Source organism: Gouania willdenowi, chromosome 16 (assembly GCF_900634775.1).
Source record: "Gouania willdenowi chromosome 16, fGouWil2.1, whole genome shotgun sequence".
NCBI lineage: Eukaryota > Metazoa > Chordata > Actinopteri > Blenniiformes > Gobiesocidae > Gouania > Gouania willdenowi.
Genome location: NC_041059.1, coordinates 16,565,896 through 16,586,383, shown reverse-complemented (window position 1 = coordinate 16,586,383; position 20,488 = coordinate 16,565,896). Strand labels below are relative to the sequence as shown.

The window sequence follows — 20,488 nt, the reverse complement described above, 5'->3', positions numbered from 1 at the left end:
ATTACGTAATGACACTGAGTCCTACAGTACTGTCATGCAAAGCAAATCTCATTGGGCAATTCAAGGCATCAAGATAGTTTCTCACATCAGCAGCAAAGCAGATCCATGCACCTCCAGCATGCAATGGGAAACAGAGAAACTCATATAAATATGTTACACTCTAACAAAATTGATACAAACAATACAAGCATGTAATACTAAAATACAAAAGCAAAGCTGTTTGCCTACCCAGAGTGAGATAAATGGAACCAAGAGGATCATCATTCACTGCAGTCACTGCTCAGTGTAGATAAAGAATAATAACTCATGTTAAATAATGCAAAAACAACCTGACAAAGTGTGTCATTCACATATGTGGAAACAAAACACCATATGTTAGAAATATTGTAGATAATTTGCAAGTGCAAAACCGAACCAGTAATTTCCAATTCATTGCCAGCATGTTAACGGCGTTTATGTTCCATAGAGTAAATATACTAATGAATAAATTATGTGCAAACATGCCGACACACTTGACTTTCTCAGCAACCTTTGCCATGAAACACTGTGTTGCCCCAGTGCGCTTCACAGTAGGAGCTCCAACAGTCAGTGAAACAATGAAGAACAATCAGTCAACAATAACATGCAGCAAAGGTTTACAAATGAGGTAAGACAGTTAATCAGTAATATTCAGGAACAAGACCATGCTCCAGTCTACATTCAAAGGGGTGAGTAATATGATGACATATCACAGTGGTTTCTCTTTGTTTTTGTACAGGCATCAACATACACATAATATATTCAGATAATCCATATTAAAAATGACCCTCTTTGGTTTCTAAGCCTGTGTTGAAATGCTGAAACATTTCCCCATGGAGTTGATAGGTAAGAAAATGTTCATGTAAGGAGGGTTTAAATCATGGAAACTAATCCCAGGTTTTTAGTCTTACACAGTGATGATGTCTAGGAGCAGCAATATGGCAGTCAAATAGACACGCTGTATTTACCCAGAAATAATTAGCCTCTGTGTATCCTTAGAGAAAGGAAGTAGATGCAATAGCAAAGACATTAGAAAAGTCTCATGTCTGCTATATAAGGATAAACACACACAAAAACACTCTTCTTCAATTATTTCCTGCTATTTCCACATCGCCATTAAAAACAGCTTTTCCATCATTTCTCACATTACTCCTTAGCTCCTGCTTATTCTTTGACTTTTTCTTATCAACTGGATTCACTTTTTCTGTCAAAGCTGGAAGGCTGTTACTTTCCGATTGTCCACTGGATTCAGGGTTCTGGTCTGAATCAGCGTGCTGATTGGATGAGCACAGGTGCTCCCACTTCTTTCGATTGGCTTCTATCTCGTCCATCATTGGCTGTAATTTCCTGTTGAGGCTCAGCAAAGCCTTGGAGAGACAAAGATTGTAGGTAATGGGGTCTCACTTGTTAAAGACGCAAACCTTCTGAGACACTGGGTCACCTACCTGGTAAAGAGGTCTACAGATTCCATCGATCCATTCTATCTGCAGCACGGGGAGTTCATCTTTGCGGTTGCGATCAAAGATGGCCTGTAGACAGATGATTGCCTTCATGTATTACTGAGATCTAACAAAAAGTTTTTTTAGCATTTGTTTTTATCAAGTACCTGCGCAATAATAATCATATGAAATTTAAAGGTTTTAAATCACAGGTTACAATTAAAGGGGCACTATATAGAATTACGACCAGCGTCATTTAGAGGTCGCAAATTGCGCTCCCCCAGATGTCCACATATGGCTATACAAGTAATAATACCACCACTGCTGCATTCAATACAATTTGGAAATCGGCATTTCCAAGATAAAAAATTCCAATCATCGTCTTCAAAGCGGTCCAGACGCAGCAAGTAGAAATATATTCAAAACATGGCTGACGGAGATATTATTTACTGTAAAGACATTGTGAAATTTGAAGCCTTCCAATGCACTTTTGGTTACACTTGACTTTAACTTTTATACATAAGACTAACATTACGCGGTGATTATCTGTCATTAGCATGAATAAGGTGCCATGAAGGTTGGTATGTTGGTATTTTTTGGGTTAGGTTGGGGGATCTAATGGGGTTCGGTAGGGTTAGGTTTAGGGGTTAGGGTTTGGTAGGGTTAGGGTTAAGGTTAGGGTACTGAAGGGTTAGGGTAACAAACACTTAGTGACAGCCTTCATGACACCTTATTCATGCTAATGACAGCTGTCGTGTCATATCAATGACAGCATTTATGTATAAAACTTCAAGGAAAGTGTTACCCACTATTTTCAGTAACTGCTCCAAAGGGATTGCTCCATTTTCACACATTCGCACGCCCCATCCGCTATACGCCCTCTACGCTAAAATCACAGCCGCAATTTTAGCTTGACCACAATCTATACAGTAACCCCTTAAACTTGTAAATATGTCTAACTTACTGCAGGAGTTAGCTTAAGCTCAGACCGCTCCCTGTCGCCTTGTTCAAAGAATTCACTGGTCACGAGCTCGGCAACCTTAGAACAAGGAGAAAATGATTGTGGTTGTTGTGGTTGAGTAATAATCTAATGGTCCTCTCCCCTTCTACATGGACTGGTACTGTCTCTATCTTCAACATGTGGATATCCCTCTTGAGGATAAATACATGCAAAGCATTGCTCTCGGAGAGCATTCCTGGTCATTCCTGGTTGAGCTCTGCCTTGCGATTAGATATGAGTTAATGCAAATGAATAAACAACAACAAAAACATGATTATTCAAGCTTGTGGAAGAAATAGGGAATACCGAGAGGGTAAAAGAAAACATTCTGAGACAATTGCAATTGCAATGTTACTGTTAAGCACAGACAAGCATTACCGCTGGGACTCAAACCTGTTTAGATATCTTCCAGGGTCGTGTGACAGCACCAAGATCACATGCTGTCATCAGCATCGACCTGTGGGTGACAACAAATCTCATTTATTAGGTTTGGGTTTTTGGTTCTGTGCTTTGTCAAATCAAAAACAGGGTTAAATAGCAATGCCGAAACCTCAGAACTTCTCTTTGCCCATCATTTGTCCAGCTGAATTCTCCAGCAAGAACACACTCAAAGAACTTTGATCTGCATCTAAAGAAAGACATTGAAGAAACCTTACAATAGTTACAAACAGAAAAAAGCAAAAGCAACACAATAAATTTAAATTTTTCTACTTGATCTGAATCTCATATAGTCATGAAACAACATGATCTTCACTTACTCAAAGTGCAAAGTAAGGTCTGTGGAGAGTATAGCCTGCTTCAGGAGATGCATCATGTTGCTGTACTCCTTAGAGCAGAGGTTAGCAAAGATATTGTGACCCTACGGAACAACAAACCGTATTAGACGGGAGGTTCCTGCACAAAAGAAGGTCAAGGGGGTTGATAATGAGTCTGTATATCTACTGTATTGGTAAGTCATTGCTCATTGTCACAAGAAGCACTCATTAGAGATGTTAATTAGCTTTGGGTATGGACTTTCTCTCTCCTTTTGTAAAGAAAATCAATGGTGATCTATTCAGTGTAACCGATGTACACCTGAGACCGAGAGTCATCTCGTTTTCACTCGTGGTCTCTGCACTGCGCTCAGTGTTGCCCTTTCTTCCCTGCACATGGTTGCAACAAAAATGTTAGCACTGAGTTAACACTTTCAAATAAGTAACTCACTCAGTAACTCAATAGTACTTTGTGGTGCATGCAGCCTGATTTTTGCACGTTATTGGCGCGTGTTGTGCACCACTTAGGGCCAGTCATTGCAGGGCACGTGGCCTCCAATCAATCCACACCGATTGTTTTCTTTTTTCTTTAGTGCTACCCAACTGCTTCATTTTCTTGCTTTACAAAAGAACATTTAAAAAATCCCATATCTTAAGTTTCTTAACACTTCTGTTGTGTTACTTTATATCAGAAAATTGATGACATGACACTTGAAAAAGAACCTGCAGGCTCATTTATTTGACACAATGTGACACAAAGGAAAAGCTGTACCTGGTGCCTTTCCTTTTATGAATAATTTAGCACTTTTAGTATATACAAATTGGATTTATTAGTTTAATGAAAGCACTTGCTGGGAGTGTTCAGGGCAGACCTAAAAGTGTAAGTCTTCAATTATTTCTCAATGCAAGTGGGCACAGAGCTACATTAGCCTCAATAAAGATGTAAGAAATATAGGCCTGACCTCACTCTGTAGGATCATAACAGCATGGTTGAAGTGATGATGCTCCAGGGTTGCTGATGTGCCATAAAGCAAAGCAAGAGCAGAACCTATCCTGCAGACCAATTTGAAATATAAGGATGGGGACAATTCAAGGTTAGTAATCTGTCTATCTGTCCTATCTCTATAACTTACTTAGCTTGAAATGCATTGTTGGTGCCTCTGTGATCCAGATCGTGACACAAACAGCCAACCATCAAAGCCAGGATTTCTGCATCTGAGAGAACGTCCTGGAAGTTTGCTGTCTGCACACAGAAAATAATATTCTGAAAGGCATTGTAGGTACAAGGCAGAAATGGGTATGAAAAGGACCAGATGAGAGGAACGAAGGATAGAATAGGATACATTAAATATAGGGCCAACTGGGATGGACTAAGACGGCAGGACATAAAAGGATAGGACACTCTTGGAGAAAACGGTAAGGAATAGGACCAATGCAGGGAGAATTATAGCTGCTGCACAGCATTAGTCAGGGCCAAGCAATTTAAAGGTGCAGTCTGCAACTCTTATAAAAGTAACTTTTTATATTGCTAAAGCTGTCACTATGTAAGCACAGCTTTACATCAAACTAGTAGTTTGTGTGAAAAAAACAGGCTCATTGAGTTCCTCCTGCTGCTCCTGGAGCCTTTGGCAGATTGCCAGAATGCACCGCGACCGAGCTAAAAGAACCAATCAGAGCCAGGATTGCGTTTGATGGGCTGTCTGACAGCTGTTGCTCACAGTCCCCGTGCCTTTCCCGGAACTAGAGGTCCGTCTTTTTTATAGTGTATGGTCTGGAGGAGTAGAAGATGGAATTGGTGACTTTTCTACTTGTAAGGTAATTACTGCTGTTTGATTTACATTATGTTTGATTTGTAATTGTTACACTAGAAAAAAAAAAAAACTTGAAATGACTCCAACTGTTCGCATGGCAGTGAAATTCGAAATGCTCAAGAAATTCAGTTTTTGAGATAAAATTCACATATTTTCCCAGACATCACCTACAATGACACCAAAAATGTTGTCTTTTTTTTTTCAATTTCATTGAAAATGTATGTAGCACGAATTTGCTGGTTTATGTTTAAAATACCATTTACAGTCAAACATTGATGCGCTGTTGGCTCAAGTTTCGATAAATCAAAAGTCTGTGTGAATCGTTTGTGTCGGATAGGCTCAAGGTTTCGTCTTAGCAAGTTTGGTGTCAATTAAGCAAAAATTGCAACAGGATATACTGTAGGTTTAGTAGGTTTTACAGTTTCTCGCAAAAAGTGATTTGACTTCATGTTTTGCAATAATGCACATACGTTTCTTTGGTATTGGGGCTAAATTTCAGTGAAAGTTGCCAATCTGTACGGGTGGGAAATAAGATTTCATTTGAAGAAGAAGAACACGCAGAATAACAATAGGGGGAACAATTAAGGAAATTGTATGGGACATGATAAAACAAGGAAAAAGAATCGGGATGGCACAAGTTAGGACATAGTGGGGTATTATAGTGTGTGTTGTCATATACATTAAATACATCTTAATGTAGCTTAGGTCATCTGTGAACTTACTGTGATCATAACAAACATGCATTGCGACACATTGAAAGCATGCCTCCAGTTATGGTAGGCCACAGTTCGATAGTTTTTCCTCACAGTCAGAAGCCAACGGCACAAAACCTGCAAAGAGACGAACCCAGAGGTAGAAAAGCAACACCGCACAAACGCTTCTACAACAAAACAGGATGCGTCACTTCACCTCATAGTCAATTTTAAACTTTTGGACGACACCAAGCTCCTGGAACATTCTAAGGGAAGCTGTGATCATAGCGTCATTGTCCAAAGAGAAGTCATTAAAGTGGAATTCATCAATGCCCAACTCGCTGCTCTGAGGAATTTTGGCAGCCTTTAAAAAGAGAGAGAAAAGGCGTAAATGGGCGATGACATCAACCTGATGATCAATATCTGTAACTGATCAGACATACTGATGTTTTTATTTTCCTATCATTTAAGGGTTACCTTGAGTCTATCCACTTCCACTTTGGAACAGGTAGCATGGTAGGACAACATCTGAAGGAGCAGAAATCAAGCAAAACAATGACACTCAATGCAAAACGGTCAATGTTGCAAAATTACAATTTACAGAGTTTATTCGGCTTGTTTCTATTCTTTCACAGACACAATAAAGGAATTTCTCAAACTTAAAAAAACCACTGTGAAATGATGTGACACAGACCTCCCATGGGATTTTGCCTTTGATGAGAGATGAACAGACTGGCACATCTATTTATCATCAATTATTAAGAGCAGCTGAAATATTAATGGCAGAAAAGCAGAAATCTGTTTTCTGTGGATATTGTTACTGGTAAGGTTAGACAGTGGGCAGCAGATTATAACACTGATAGTGACACTGGTTAATGCAAGCCAACATTACGATAACGTAAATAGTCATTTCTCAAAATGCATTTCAAAAAGCTAATATTACAGGCTTGCTTGGAAAATGATGTCTGTCTTTCTATGGATATTTTCTGATTTGTCAAAGCAACATTGGCCTGTAGCAGGCAGTTAAAATGCTTTAAGTATCACATATAAATGTTAAGTTGTTTTACTTCCTTTTAGCAGTGCTGGTGGTGCATTTCTTATGAATAATATAAGCATAAAGAAATATGATTGTATCATAGAAAGGTGGCGATTGTGCATTAGCTCAGTAAAAGTCGCAGTCCTTAAAGGGATACTCAACCTAGATTAAAATGACAGCTGAACTGAAAGACTGTTATATGTGAACTTTACTAGTTAGAATGAGAGCATATTTAAAAGCTGTTTGTTATGTGTTTGTGCGTGCGCAGTCAAGATTAAAACCGTTTACGTAAAAAGGCAGATCTCTACGCTGCCTTTGGACGTAACCGTGCTATGCTAAATGCCATACACACGTTCAGAGTGCATTAGTGAATTGATACAGCGTGATCGCTGTTACATTCTCAAGCCAGTGGGTGGGATAACACTACAGGCAGGATGACAGCGCTAGACACGATAAAGAAACTTTCTTTTGAGGAAAAACAACAGCTTTTAAAAGATGAGAGACCAACACCTGAGTTACCAGACCTTCAGCAAAGGTAAGGTCAGAAAATGTTTCGTACTCTCCACAGTGAATGGTACAAAAGAAAGGACTGGCTTTGTGGATGCTCCTCACTGAGGCTGTTCTGAGTTGTTGTTGTCGTCGTTGTCATTTTCTCCGTGTTTCTGTGTTTCCAACACAAACAATAGATGCACTGACGTGTCATGAGATATATCTTGATGGGAGAGTATGGAGGCTATATTGAATAATTGTTTATGTTTCTTTAATGGTGTTTTACAATGTTGATTTTGTTAGATTAACACTTGCCAGCAGAAACATTTGAAATTGTCATTGGCGTTGACATTGGTGGTCTCGATTTGCAACACCCTGCCTACCCAACCCTAGTGCTCACGGCACGTCACTGACAAGCAGCCTGTATGGGGTTTACCCTGCAACTTGTTGCCTTAAACACCTAAAAAGCAAATACATTTTCACTGCCTCTGATCAGAAGAAGAAGTATAGTATCGTGAGTGGGGCTTGAATCATCCAACAGCTTACGTCCAGTGCCACAGACTGTTTGGCCCATGTCTTCTTCACTTGATTGTACATCATGGTGTTGTTGATTCCCAGCCCACAGAATATCACAAACGCCTGTTAACATTGGTAAAAACAACAATACGAGCACGTTAAGAAGTTTAGCGATTTGCCTGTAACCAGCGTATTGATGATGTGTCTCTTATTGTGCTTGTTTTGATCGAACCTCAAACAGTCGCTGATCGGCGTCGTTAAATGTCTTCCTGTCCAGGCGGTTCAGAATCTGTGCGACCCCTTGAGACAGGAAAAAAATCAACACATTTTTAATGGTGCCCTGACGTCTGCTTTCCAGTATAATAAAATTAATTGCATATCTTGTCAACCTACCAATTATTTGATGAGTTCGATTCCAGATAGGGACACATAACACTGAGCGGATGTGAAACCCTGAGGCTTGATCTGCCTGAAAAGGGTAAAGTGTTTTTTTCTTAGTTTACAGTTACTTAAAGGGTTCAATTTTGTTGTAAACTTTAGGTCTGAAATAGGTAAGAGGTTTTTAGTATCCATACCTCGGCATCAAAGCGTGGATCCTGACACACGTCACTGATGTTAACAGGCAGTCCAGTAGACGCCACAAGCTCAGCTATGCTGTTATTGATCAGCCAGTCAGAGCAGGACAACTTTTCCATGCTGTTGTATGCACAAGGATGAAGAGAAATCATCATCTCAACTCATACTAAACGTTGAATAGTAAACAGTAGCATTCCAAGAAGCATTGTTAGGGGCCAGGAAGCCTAAGCTGTCAGGAACCTATTGCTATCCTGTATGTTCCTCTTCTTCTTCTTCTTCTGAGGAAATCATACTCCCCATGCGCCTACAATCGCCAAATTTTACACAAAGATCTAGCCAAATTGCCTCAGCTGCAAAAACTGACCAATTGTCCAAAAAGTGGCGCTACAGCAAGCCTCTAATCTTCAAAATTTAGAAAATTCACAACAAATCAACCATATGCACTACAGATTTGCAACTTTCAGCCAAATGCAGCCCCAATACTGATTTGTATACTCAAACCAACTGAAAATTATGTTTTTTTTAATAACTAAAACTCCTCCCATATAATTTTTGATCAATTGACACCAAATTTGCCACAGCCAATCTCCAGACTGTACACAAATGATCTATTTATCAAAAATTTAGCCTACAGTACATCAATATATTTGACTTTAAATGTATTGTAAAAATGCACTTGCAAATTCTTTCTAAATAAATGACAAAATTTTAGATTCATGGTAGATAAAGTTTGGAAAATATTGGAATTTTATCTCAAAAACTGATGAAAAACTGATTTTTACAGCATTTTGAATCTCGCTGTCATGCGAACAATTGGAGTCAATGCAAAAAAAATCACATTTTTAAACACATTTTTTCTAAATATGGAGCCAATAAATCATTATTTTAAAAAAATGATCAACATCTCCATGCTGTCTCAATGCAAAATGTCTATTTTCAGCTATTTGACAGCTGTTTGAAATCTGACTTACACTATCAGCTTCTGTCTTGTTTTGCCCTAATTGCCTGGCCCCGACCATATATAATTGGATCATGTAATCTAACAGTTTTATAATCTGTGTGTGCCTACACACAATGAATAAGTCAACTATAAACACTAATGTCCTTAATGTGTTTTAAGATAATGTAAGAAACCAGAGAATCCAGAGAAACACATATGGTCAAAGAAAACCACTGGAACAAAAACACAGTGTTCCAGATATCCAGCTCATGCCACAATGTAAACAAACAAGCATTTCTGTATTTACTAATGAATCGTGTTATTTACCTGATGTCTCGGTCGATGTTGCACAATGGGGACATGAGCTCGAACGTTTTGGAAAATTTTACCACCTAAAAAAAAAAAAAAAAACAAGCACAACCAACTCCATCTTTAACCCTGAAAAGTTATGTAGTCAGAAATGGCACATGATGAAAGCGTTGACTGTTTCAGTGTGTGATCAGCATGTCTCACAGGTGAGTCAATGTCCTCCAGGAGGAGCACAGAGCAGCGCTCACACTGCAGCAGGGTTAGTGCTCGCTGCATTATCTTCCTCACGATCTTCTCTAAATCAGTTTGCTCTTCAAACAAGTCATTGACCACCTCCAGCAAGGCCTGTGGCACAAGAAAAGCAACAGAAATGTGTAATTTGTCACACAAATGTAATATTTCTGTGTCACTTCGAAACAAAATGGTTTACATTTCTTGCACGTTTATACGATTATCTTAATTTTGTATTTCTTCTCTCTGTTTTTCCACTGCACTGTCAAGATGGCACAGGTAGTACTAATCTTTTTTTCTTTAAACAGACAAGTTTGAAATTAAATTTAGACCATGTGCGCTTCTCACTGACTATAAATGGATCACATAACTTCTTTACAGGAAAAATGCTCACCCGACTCCTTTCATACTCCTTGCGAGACTCAGAAAACAGCTTGGCATTGGAGATTGATATTCCACAGAATGGTAGATACATCTGTAGCACCTGGAAGTAGAAGAATCCTGTTATGACACATGGAATGTTCATAATGTAATCTCTGTGTCTGCTGTTGAATAAAGCTCTTAATCATCAGAGACAGCCTTCAGAGTTTACGAAATGAATGTCAAATGATTTGCTATTACTAAAGAATTACTAAGAACATTATTCACACATTTGAAATACTGAGATCTGAAATAAAGGGTGGTAATTCAGTTGCTTCCCTAAATCCTTTAGTGAGACAGTTGCACGGGAATTGCAGCAATGATTAGTGCACGAGCAGAACTGTTGCAGACCGCCCCTATTTAAATGAGCATCTTGCTCACTTAATGTGGAGACGTCAGTCTGCACAAGCACACAGACATTTGAGGAAGTTAAATTTGGAGGTCAGTGGAGCAGTGCGTCCAAAGCGATATCGATCCATGGTCATATCCATATATCCATCTCTTGTTCTGTCTCTCTTTCTCTCTCTCTCACACACACACACACACAACTGGAGCCTTTTTTCCATATCTGCTGTGTTTTCTGTCAACTGCGTGTGTGTCTGCACCGTACTAAAACAATCACCGCAAACAGTTCCAGATTTCATGAATCGCATTGCGTCCCCTGCATTAATTTATTTGCATTTCCTCCTCCCATATTTTTGCTCCCCCTAAGAGATCCGCCTACTATGCATATTCATTAGAGGGAAACACGCTAAATGAAATGAGGGTGCATTCTGACATGCAGTCCTGATTCCCTTGGCTTTGTGCTCCTTATTAGCGCATGGAATGACGTTTGCACACGTTTTAATACCACGAGACCTTTTGTGAATCCGCCCCTGAATCAGGTCTTTGTGAGGCGATAAGGGAGGACGCGCTCTGTTAAAGTTATAAATGCATTTTGTCTTAAATATAGCTGTTCTTAGGTTTTATAGCGATATACTTTGATTCCGTAAAGTTTTCTCAAGTGACATATAAAACAATTTGGTGCAATAATTTAATTAAAGCATTGATTCTACTGGTCAGGCTCTTTTGAGAGCAAACTGAGCGCACATGGCATCTGAATGAAATTAAGTGGGATAAAAAATGGCCAGCAAGAATATAGAAGAAAAACAAGTAATCAAAATCAAGTTTGTTGCTTTGCTGCACAAACGTCAAACGTCTTTCCAAAAGAATGTTTTATAGATAGGATATTGATTTTGTGGACCACTAAGAAATTAAAGAAGCTAGATACATCCTAAGCTTCCTGTTATCATCTTTGCCCAAACTACAAAAGCTTTGTTTTCTCCAATCATTTCACTAATTCTATATTTACTGTACAAAGTTTAGATTCAATAACAAAATGTAAAAAGTCCCCTGATGAAAATATGATGAAATACTTAAGTGTTTCTTAATGAGTGGTGCGAGCTCTTCAAAGGAAGGTCCTAGAAGTTGCAGTTTATTACCTGGTGCTTTACCAGAGTTTTGTTTTCTGAAGAGTTGGATCAACTTTTTTACAGATATCAATTCGAAAATGGTTAAGATAAAACTATGGTTTGACAAACGTAAACTACCACTAAACTTAAGAAAAACAAAATATACATTATTTGGAGGTTTTAAAACAGATACACAGATGAGGTTTCAATAGAGAGAGTCCCCGAAAAGGAATTCCTTGCGTTACTGTAGAGCGTAGACAACAAACTCAGCTGGAAATCGCACATCAATTATCAAAATCAATTCAAATTTCAAGAAGTATTGGAGTATTAAACAAAGCTAAATAACATCTTCACCATAAATCACTCCACATTCTGTTCTGTCCACTGGCCCCACCTTAAATTACTGTGTAGAAGTCTGGAGAAATACTTTACCATTATTTATTCTTCTAAAATAGCAACTTTTATCATTCACAAGACTGGATATTAGGAACAAACAAACCTTCTAGGTCAAAAATAATAAAAATCAAGGATTTGCTTATGTTAATGATCAAACAGCACAAATTATGCATAAAGCAAATTGGAATTAATTGGCAGGGAACATTCAACAATTGTTCAGGAAAAAAAGAGGGGACTTCAGGGGGATTTTTTAACTTCACAACTAAAAAAAAATCTGTAGGACAAGAAAGAGTTTTGTTTAAACAGTTATTTATTTATTTGTTTATTTTCAAATCAACTTTTTGCCTTTTATTGTTATTATTATTGTTGTTATTATCATTATATTACTATTATTTTTACTATTACTTATTTGAATGCTATATAATTTATGTTTCTGGAGGTATAACCCTTATTGGGAAGCTTGAGAGATAAGAAACTTTGATTTGCGTAGGGAGAAGAGGTGGGATTCTTGTTGAACTGAGCTGGATGTATCAAATCATCACAGCCTGTTATATGCAGACATTTAAGATGAAGGGTATGATATTTATATCAGAATCAGAATCAGAATCAGAATCATCTTTATTCGCCAAGTGTATGTTGTACACACGAGGAATTTGACTCGGTCAACTGTGCTCTCTCCAATAGTGAAAACATTCAATAATAAACAATCAACTAGAAAAGATGATAATAAGTATAAACATAAGTATAAATATAAACAGTAGTTAGACTAGAATGTGCAAACTCGATAAATAGCAAGATAATAATAATAATAATAATAGTATAAAAAAAATAAAAATAAATAAATAAATAAATTAATTAAAAAAAATATATATATATATATATATATACCACAAAGGTGAACATTCCCAGGACTTTGTTAATTCTAATTTATTCTACACACCTTTGGTCTGCAGTGAATTAACACCAGAATTATTGTAGAAAGACATGCAAGAAGTAAAAAAAAACAAAAAAACTAAACGTGTACATGTTTCTTGTTTCTCTGCTGTACGCAGAGCACACATGCATCTGTTTTTAATTCATCTACACAAAGTGAGTCACCAGATGAGCAGTTAGAAAGATGTGCAATCTATTACTTATTTGCTCATTGGCAAAATGGGAAATTAATTTGCATACATAAGCTGTGAATCGACAATGAAGCTATAAATATAAACAATTCATAAACCTTTTTTGTAAATGATTGCTCTGGGAACACTCAAATAGTATATAGGCCTAACTCTTACTCTCGCCTTGTATTTTCTGGTATTCTGCATACAAGGGAACAAATAGTCTCTCTTAGGGATGATACAACTTTTTCACATCCGATACAATACCGATATTGCAGCCTTGAGTATTGTCCGATGCCGATATTAATTTGATACGTTATCAGCACGAATTGTACATACTTTTATTACTTATTTTGTAGTGTGGAATGTTAGAAAAGGCTTGATCAAGTGATGTTACTCAAACAGAAAAAATGAGTCAACAATTCAAGTTCACTTCAGTTATTTTTTACTGTCAGTATATGGTGGGAACAACTGAGAGTGGAGACAAAAACAACAAAAACTTATCGGAGCGCTTATATCGGAGATTTTAGATGCAGTCTGATCCGATATTCGTTTTTTTGGCTGATATCGGACCGATATCCGATATCAATATTGGATCGGGACACCCCTAGTCTCACTGCAATCATTAGTAAGACTCACAGTAAATGGTATCAGTGGAAAGTGAGTGTAATTACAACTCTATAACATGAGTAATACTGAAGATGATGAATAATCCACCGGGTGTTGTAGTAAAGTATGTGCATGTGAACAATCTCTGACAATTCAACCTCACCTTCTCATCATCTTCATTGAAAGGTGTGCCGATTGGATTTTTGTTGATTGCTTGCACCACACCAATGACTTCTCCATCACTGTTACAGATGGCCATACAAAGGATAGACTGGGTCTTGTAACCAGTTAACTTGTCGATCTCATCACTGAAGCGATGATCCTGGGAAAGAAAACACATGAAAAATTCATGACCACACCAGATAATCAGGCATATTGAAATAGGGAATTATATGTTTCCAACACACACTTTACACGTCTTTTTGCATCCCTGTATCTCTGCGACATTTGCGCACTACAGCATGGATAATTAAAATCTGGACTGTGCATGAAGTCATTGTTTCTTGAAGATGGACAATTTCACTGACTGTATAACAATAGCTATACTATTACAGTAAGAGACCTCAGGGGTATCTGCATGAACAAGTTGCTTTTGCTTCCCTGCAGCCCAGGGCCACAATATAATGATGTAGTTCCCATTGCACAACCTGCTTGGTTGAAAACACAAATGGCTTTTTTCTGCTGTGGGATTTTGTCATGACGACATCTTTATTCTGACTTCCATGAATATATTTAGTGTTTCTCTTTTTTTGAAAGTTATCTCAGCCACAAAAAAAACTTTATGTGGAAGCAAATGTAAAAACTCTGTGGACGTAATGGGGCGCCAATTGTAAAGTTGCGCATTCTAAAATAAACAGCAACTTTTTACAACATTTAGCAACAAACCACGTTTAAAAAACACGTGAATTTTTTTAAATGTTACTTTTAACCAGATTTACTGCAATATTTGTGAAATTTGTGATATTTTATGTCAATGTTAAATGTAAAAATGTTAAATCTAAATGTTAAATGTCAAATCTAAATGTTAAATCTAAATGTCACTGTCAAACTAAATATTTAGCTAATATGCAAATTCACCAGAAGCACCAAAATAAAAGCTCATTGAAGTGAATAAAGTCACTACAAATCAAACATTTATGATTTTGTTTGTCAAACTAATTATAAAATGTAATAACTTGACTTATAGTACAAACTTTTTGCAACATTTAGCAACAAACCGCGTCTAAAAAGCATATGTGAATTTTTTTGTTACTTTTGTAATTTCTGATTTTTTTTCCACCTAAAAATATAATGTCAATGTTAAATCTAAATGTTAAACGTTAAATATAAATGTTAAATATAAATCTGAATGTTAAATATAAATATTTAGCTTGTATGTAAATTCACCGGAAGTACCAAAATAAGTTTATTGACTCGAACAGAAGTCACTACAAATGAAACATGTATGATTTAATGTATGATAAAATTGAATAACTTGACTTATGTACAAACTTGTATTCAGTTGTGACAGTTTATACCTCGTATGCATTGGAGATGTTGACGGTCTCTCCGTGCTCTGCTACATATCCAATGATTCCTTTCCCCCAAGGAACTTGGACTTCGTTGGAGTTCAACGTGCTGGATGATGGTCTGACCGTCGTCCCTGAATGCACGTCAAAGAACTTGGACACCAGCGTCCTCTTGTGAGCAGGTCCTTCCACCAGAAACAGCGAACATCTGTCTGCGTCCACCAGGATGCACACGTTGATCAGAATCTTGTAGCTCAGGTTGGTCAGATCCAGGTCGTTGGAGATGTCCTTCACCAGCTCCAAGAAGAACTCCCTCTCGTTGGTCTCTTTGAGTCTGTACTTGTAGTCTATGGCACTGGAGGCGTACTGGGGCACGTTGACCCTGGACTCCAGCAGTGCGCTGAGGATGTGCGCTGTGGTTGGAGGCAGAGAGCTGGCTTTACGCAGGAGCGCGCGGCGCCTCACGCTGGACTGGGACTCGTGTTCGCTCAGGCTCACGTGTTCGTCGTACGTCCGGTGCACGGTGGTGGCTTTGGACCGGGCGTAGCTCCGTCTCAGCTCCATGTGGGACGACCTGCGCCGGAGCCCGTCGGCGTTCGCCGGTCTGATGGGCTCCACAGCTGCTCCCCGCTTCTCCTCCACTGGAGACACTGTGGAGGAGGGCTGGTGCTGGTGGTCCTTCAGCCACCTGCTTACCTGGTCACACTTCGCCCTCCGGACCAGATACTCCTCAAAAAGATCCGGGTGACAGTCCAGAAACGCCTCTATATCGGAGAAGTCAAAAGCTGTCATGATAAAAATGATTTAAAAAAAAAAATAATAATAATAATAATAATAAAAATGTAAAAATAAATAAAAATAAAATAACTGCGGTCAGAAGCTAAAAATGCCAAAAGAAACAAAGAGCTGAGTGATCTGCAACAGCAGAGCTCCTCACACAACCAATGTTCTCACAACATCTGCAGTGAGCAGGTCCATGGGCTTCTCTAGGAGCAGCATGCAAATACATGTGCTTTTTGACATCCAGCGCAAGGTGATGCCTGAGACATACAGTAACAGTACAGCTGTCAGTCAACCGCTGTGTCTCCAGGGAATGCTATGCAACAGCCTTTCTTTGCAGAGGTGTAGTAGCTCATCCAGTCCATAGGCATTAAAAGAGAGAGAGCGAGAGAGAGAGAGAATAAACACAAGAAAACTGCAGGACAGACTGTTCACTGACTCTCTGTATTCAAGACACAGTGTGCAGAGCTCATATGAAAACTAGAACAACTGTCCTAATGTTTAATTTACATTGAAAAGCATCAAGGCTGTTAGTCATCATTTAATTGTAGTTGGAAAAATTAGATAGATAGATAGATAGATAGATAGATAGATAGATAGATAGATAGATAGATAGATAGATAGATAGATAGATAGATAGATAAGGTACAAAGACTCATCTCACTCTGTGAGCAGCTTTGAATAACTCAAGGGCGCTTGGCTTCCAGCACACTGAATGTGGCTGAATAGATGGTTAAAGTAATTGAAAGCACTCAAAGATAATGCTCAGACCAGAGTGATATACAAAAAGAAAAATAACCATTTCTGTTGCATAACCTTTCTGTGAATTCTTTGAAGCACAAGTGTGTGGAGTAGCTACTGTATAACACACACACACACACACACACACATACACACACACACACACACACACACGTTTGAGGTTTTTCAAAAACACTCATTTGATGATATTCCTCAGCAATGTTTAAGCTTTGAAGCACATAGTTCACAGGTTCATCTTCCTTTCTTTCACTCTGATCTCACCTTGGTGGAGATACATTGTGAGGATTGTTCCCATAAACAATCATGGAGCTTCAGCAGCAGTCAAGACCATGCTTGGATTACACATCAGGCCATAATGGGTGAGAATGATGACAGCAAATATGTAGAATTTGACTTTGACAGTCACACCATCTATCAAACATGTTAAAGTTCCCTTCCTTTATTGCTGTCCTGGCTTGTTACTAACCACACTGATCTTAAAATGCTCCTCTGATTGATCACAGTCACCATCTTTCATAACAACTAAGATTAGACTGTGGACAGAAAGCATTTCATCTTTTTCTCGCATATATTAATGATATCAAATCTTTCAAAGAACCTTTCCTCCTGTTGTTTGTCCTATGTGAGAAACATAAAAAAAAAACATCAACCGTGTTGTGTGCTTTTACTTTTTAACAAAGGTTTGAAAGTCTAAAAATGTGCAAAAACATTACTTCAAAATTAGATTCAAGAACAACAAAAATACGGTTTGATGGCATGAAGCTATAAAAACTTTTTAAATGTCATAATTTTACGTTTTCCTCACAGAAATATAGAATATCCAATTTCAATGTGAATTATGTCACAAAAACCTGAGCCTAAAGATGACATTATTTAAAGTTATGAAAACAAGTACTGTTATGTGATTGTTACTTGAAAGCCTTTCTTGCTTTTATATCCGGCATTTTTGTGTGTGTATTTTTCTCTTGATGTAAAGACATATATATATATAAAACCTTCCAGAATAAATTCATCATCAGAGTCCCTGTGAATCATCTGCAAATTCACGTAAGCTGCTTGTGCTATAACTCTGAAGGGTATGTATGAATAACCATCCATGTTTATCTCTCAAGAGGAAGGTAAATGAATCCTCTCTCACTGTCTTGAGTAATGGGAACTACAGATTAAGTTGATTGTGTGAAATCCTGTAACCATCGACTTGCATTTGTCTAATGGAGTAGTCAGAGCATGCAGAGGCAATATTTTTTAATGCAGATATAGGAAATGTGATCTGCAAAGCGGCAGCTCTTATGGAGAACAGTAAGGTAATTGGTTACTGGACTTAGCTTACGCTACTTGATAGGACTTGAATTCTTTGCTGAGACTTTGGTTAAAGTCTCCTGAGAATCCCAATTAAAGAGCAAAATGCAGGATATGGTATTATGGACTAAAATACAAGGAAAGTTTAGTTGTTTGTAAAGAAACAAGCCTGATAACATGCACAAGAAGAGGCAGCTGCATTAATTATACAGTTGTGTGAAAAAGTGTTTGCCCCCTAAACCTAATAACGTGTTGGGCCATCCTTAGTAGCATTTAATGCAATCAAGCATTTGCAATAACTTGCAATGAGTCTTTTACAACAAAGAGGAATTTTGGCCCACTTATCTTTGCAAAATAGTTGTAATTCAGCCACATTGGAGGGTTTTTGAGCATGAACCGCCTTTTTAAGGTCATGCCACAGCATCTGGATTGAGATCTGAACTTTGACGAGGCCACTTCAAAGTCTTCGTTGTGTTTTTCTTCAGCCATTCAGAGGTGGACTTGCTGGTATGTTTTGGATCATTGTACTGCTGTAGAAACCAAGTTTGCTTCAGCTTGAGGTCACAAGCAGATGGGCGGACATTCTCCTCCAGGATTTTTTGGTAGACAGCAGAACTCATGCTTCCATTTATCACAACAAGTCTTCCAGGTCCTGAAGCAGCACAACAGCCCCAGACCATCACACTGCTACCACCATATTTTACTGTTGGTATAATGTTGTTTTTCTGTAATGCTGTGTTATTTTTATGCCAGATGTAATGGGACACAGACCTTCCAAAAAGTTCAACTTTTGTCTCGTCAGTCCACAGAATATTTTTATAATCTTTTCCAGACTGACAGATTTCAATTACTATTTTTTCCTCATTCGTTCCATAATGTCTTTGGATCTCGGCATGATGTCTATGATGTCTTCTGAGGATCTACTTCACTTTGTCAGTTAGGTCCTATTTAAGGGATTTCTACATTGAGAACAGGTGTGCAGTAATCAATTCAATTCAATTTAACTTTATTTGTATTGCGCAAATTACAACAAAGTCATCTCAATGCACTTATCAAAATATAAAATTCATAATAAGAAAGAAAAAACCTAACAAGATCCACATGAACAAGCATTTAGTGACAGTGGGATGAAACAACTCCCTTTTACCAGGAAGAAATCTCCAGCAGAACCAGGTTCAGAGGTGTCAGCCATCTGCTGCGACTGGTTGGGGTTAGTGGACAGAAGGACGAACAGAACAGGATAGAGAGACAGAACATGAGAGTGTCCCAGACTAGTTGAGCAGTGAACCACAAATCGGGAACTGTCAACTCCAGCTTCAAGACACCTGAAACAGAAAAGAGAGAGAAGGGCGTAGAGAAGGCACAGACTGCAGAAAAACATGATACAGGTCAGAAATACAGTGGAAATGGATTGATTGAATATGGGGTGGACATCAGTGTAAATGGTGTGTAAGCAATATAATGGGTATACAACATAGTGCAAAAGTGGGGGATTGGCTACAACCCGGCACAACTGTCTTTTTGGACATCGCACATTGCAACCCATTGGAGCTATGTGTAGATGATGGATTCTGTTTGAATATTATAGTGTTCTACTATATAATCTTAGTTTTTTAGTTCCTGTTTTTAGGTTTAGGGCTTTGTTCCTAGTGGTTAGGTTAACGCTATTATACAATATACGCTTTAGCAAATAAGTAGGTTTTGAGTTTGAGTAGCAGAAGACTGGGAGCTGGTTCCAAAGGCGAGGAGCCTGGTAGCTGAATTCTCTGCCTCCTGTTCTACTTCTAGACACTTTAGAAGCTTCCAGAAGACCAGAAAACTGAGAGTGGAGAGTTCTGCCAGGACAACAGGGCACTAACAGGTCTTTAAGATATACAGGAACTTGATTATGTAGAGCTTTGTAGCCAAACAGGAGGATTTTAAACTCTATTCTTGATTTTACAGGAAGCCAATGTGAAGGGAAGCCCATACTGGAGAAATATGCTATCTCCTGTTAGTACCTGTTAGTATTCTAGCTGCAGCATTCTGAACTAACTGGAGACTTTTTAGTGTGTTACTAGGGCATCCTGACAGTAGAGAGTTAACAAATGCATGGATTAGTTTTTCAGACTTCAGGTAGGACACCCAAGTTGGACTAAGTGCAATCCACTTCTCTAGGTTGGGGTTGAACACATACTGTAGCTAACAACTGAATTCAATGAAGAAAACACTGTTACTATAAGCACAGGGGAAACAAAGTGCTGGAGCATGATGTTTACATATGATGCCCCTTTCACATTTCTGACTGCCCCCTCATATACTGTATGCCTTTCTACAACCGGCCCTGCTTAGAAGTGAGCAGAAAATGGCTG

At 38.3% G+C, this 20,488-nt stretch overlaps 1 protein-coding gene across 1 annotated transcript; it reads right to left on the bottom strand.

The window, feature by feature from the left end:
* Positions 1 to 431: 431 nt before the first annotated feature.
* pde11al (phosphodiesterase 11a, like) lies at positions 432 to 16,245 on the bottom strand. Its single transcript, XM_028471641.1, has 20 exons — positions 15,306 to 16,245; positions 13,952 to 14,110; positions 10,204 to 10,293; positions 9,783 to 9,923; positions 9,597 to 9,661; positions 8,329 to 8,449; positions 8,147 to 8,222; positions 7,986 to 8,053; positions 7,784 to 7,876; positions 6,190 to 6,240; positions 5,930 to 6,076; positions 5,743 to 5,850; positions 4,343 to 4,452; positions 4,172 to 4,262; positions 3,216 to 3,316; positions 3,008 to 3,085; positions 2,851 to 2,914; positions 2,422 to 2,496; positions 1,464 to 1,547; positions 432 to 1,385 (listed from the first exon to the last, which is right to left on the bottom strand). The coding sequence occupies exons 1-20, from the start codon at positions 16,086 to 16,088 to the stop codon at positions 1,104 to 1,106; spliced, it is 2,787 nt and encodes a 928-aa protein (XP_028327442.1). The 5' UTR covers positions 16,089 to 16,245; the 3' UTR covers positions 432 to 1,103.
* Between the last annotated feature and the right edge of the window lie 4,243 nt (positions 16,246 to 20,488).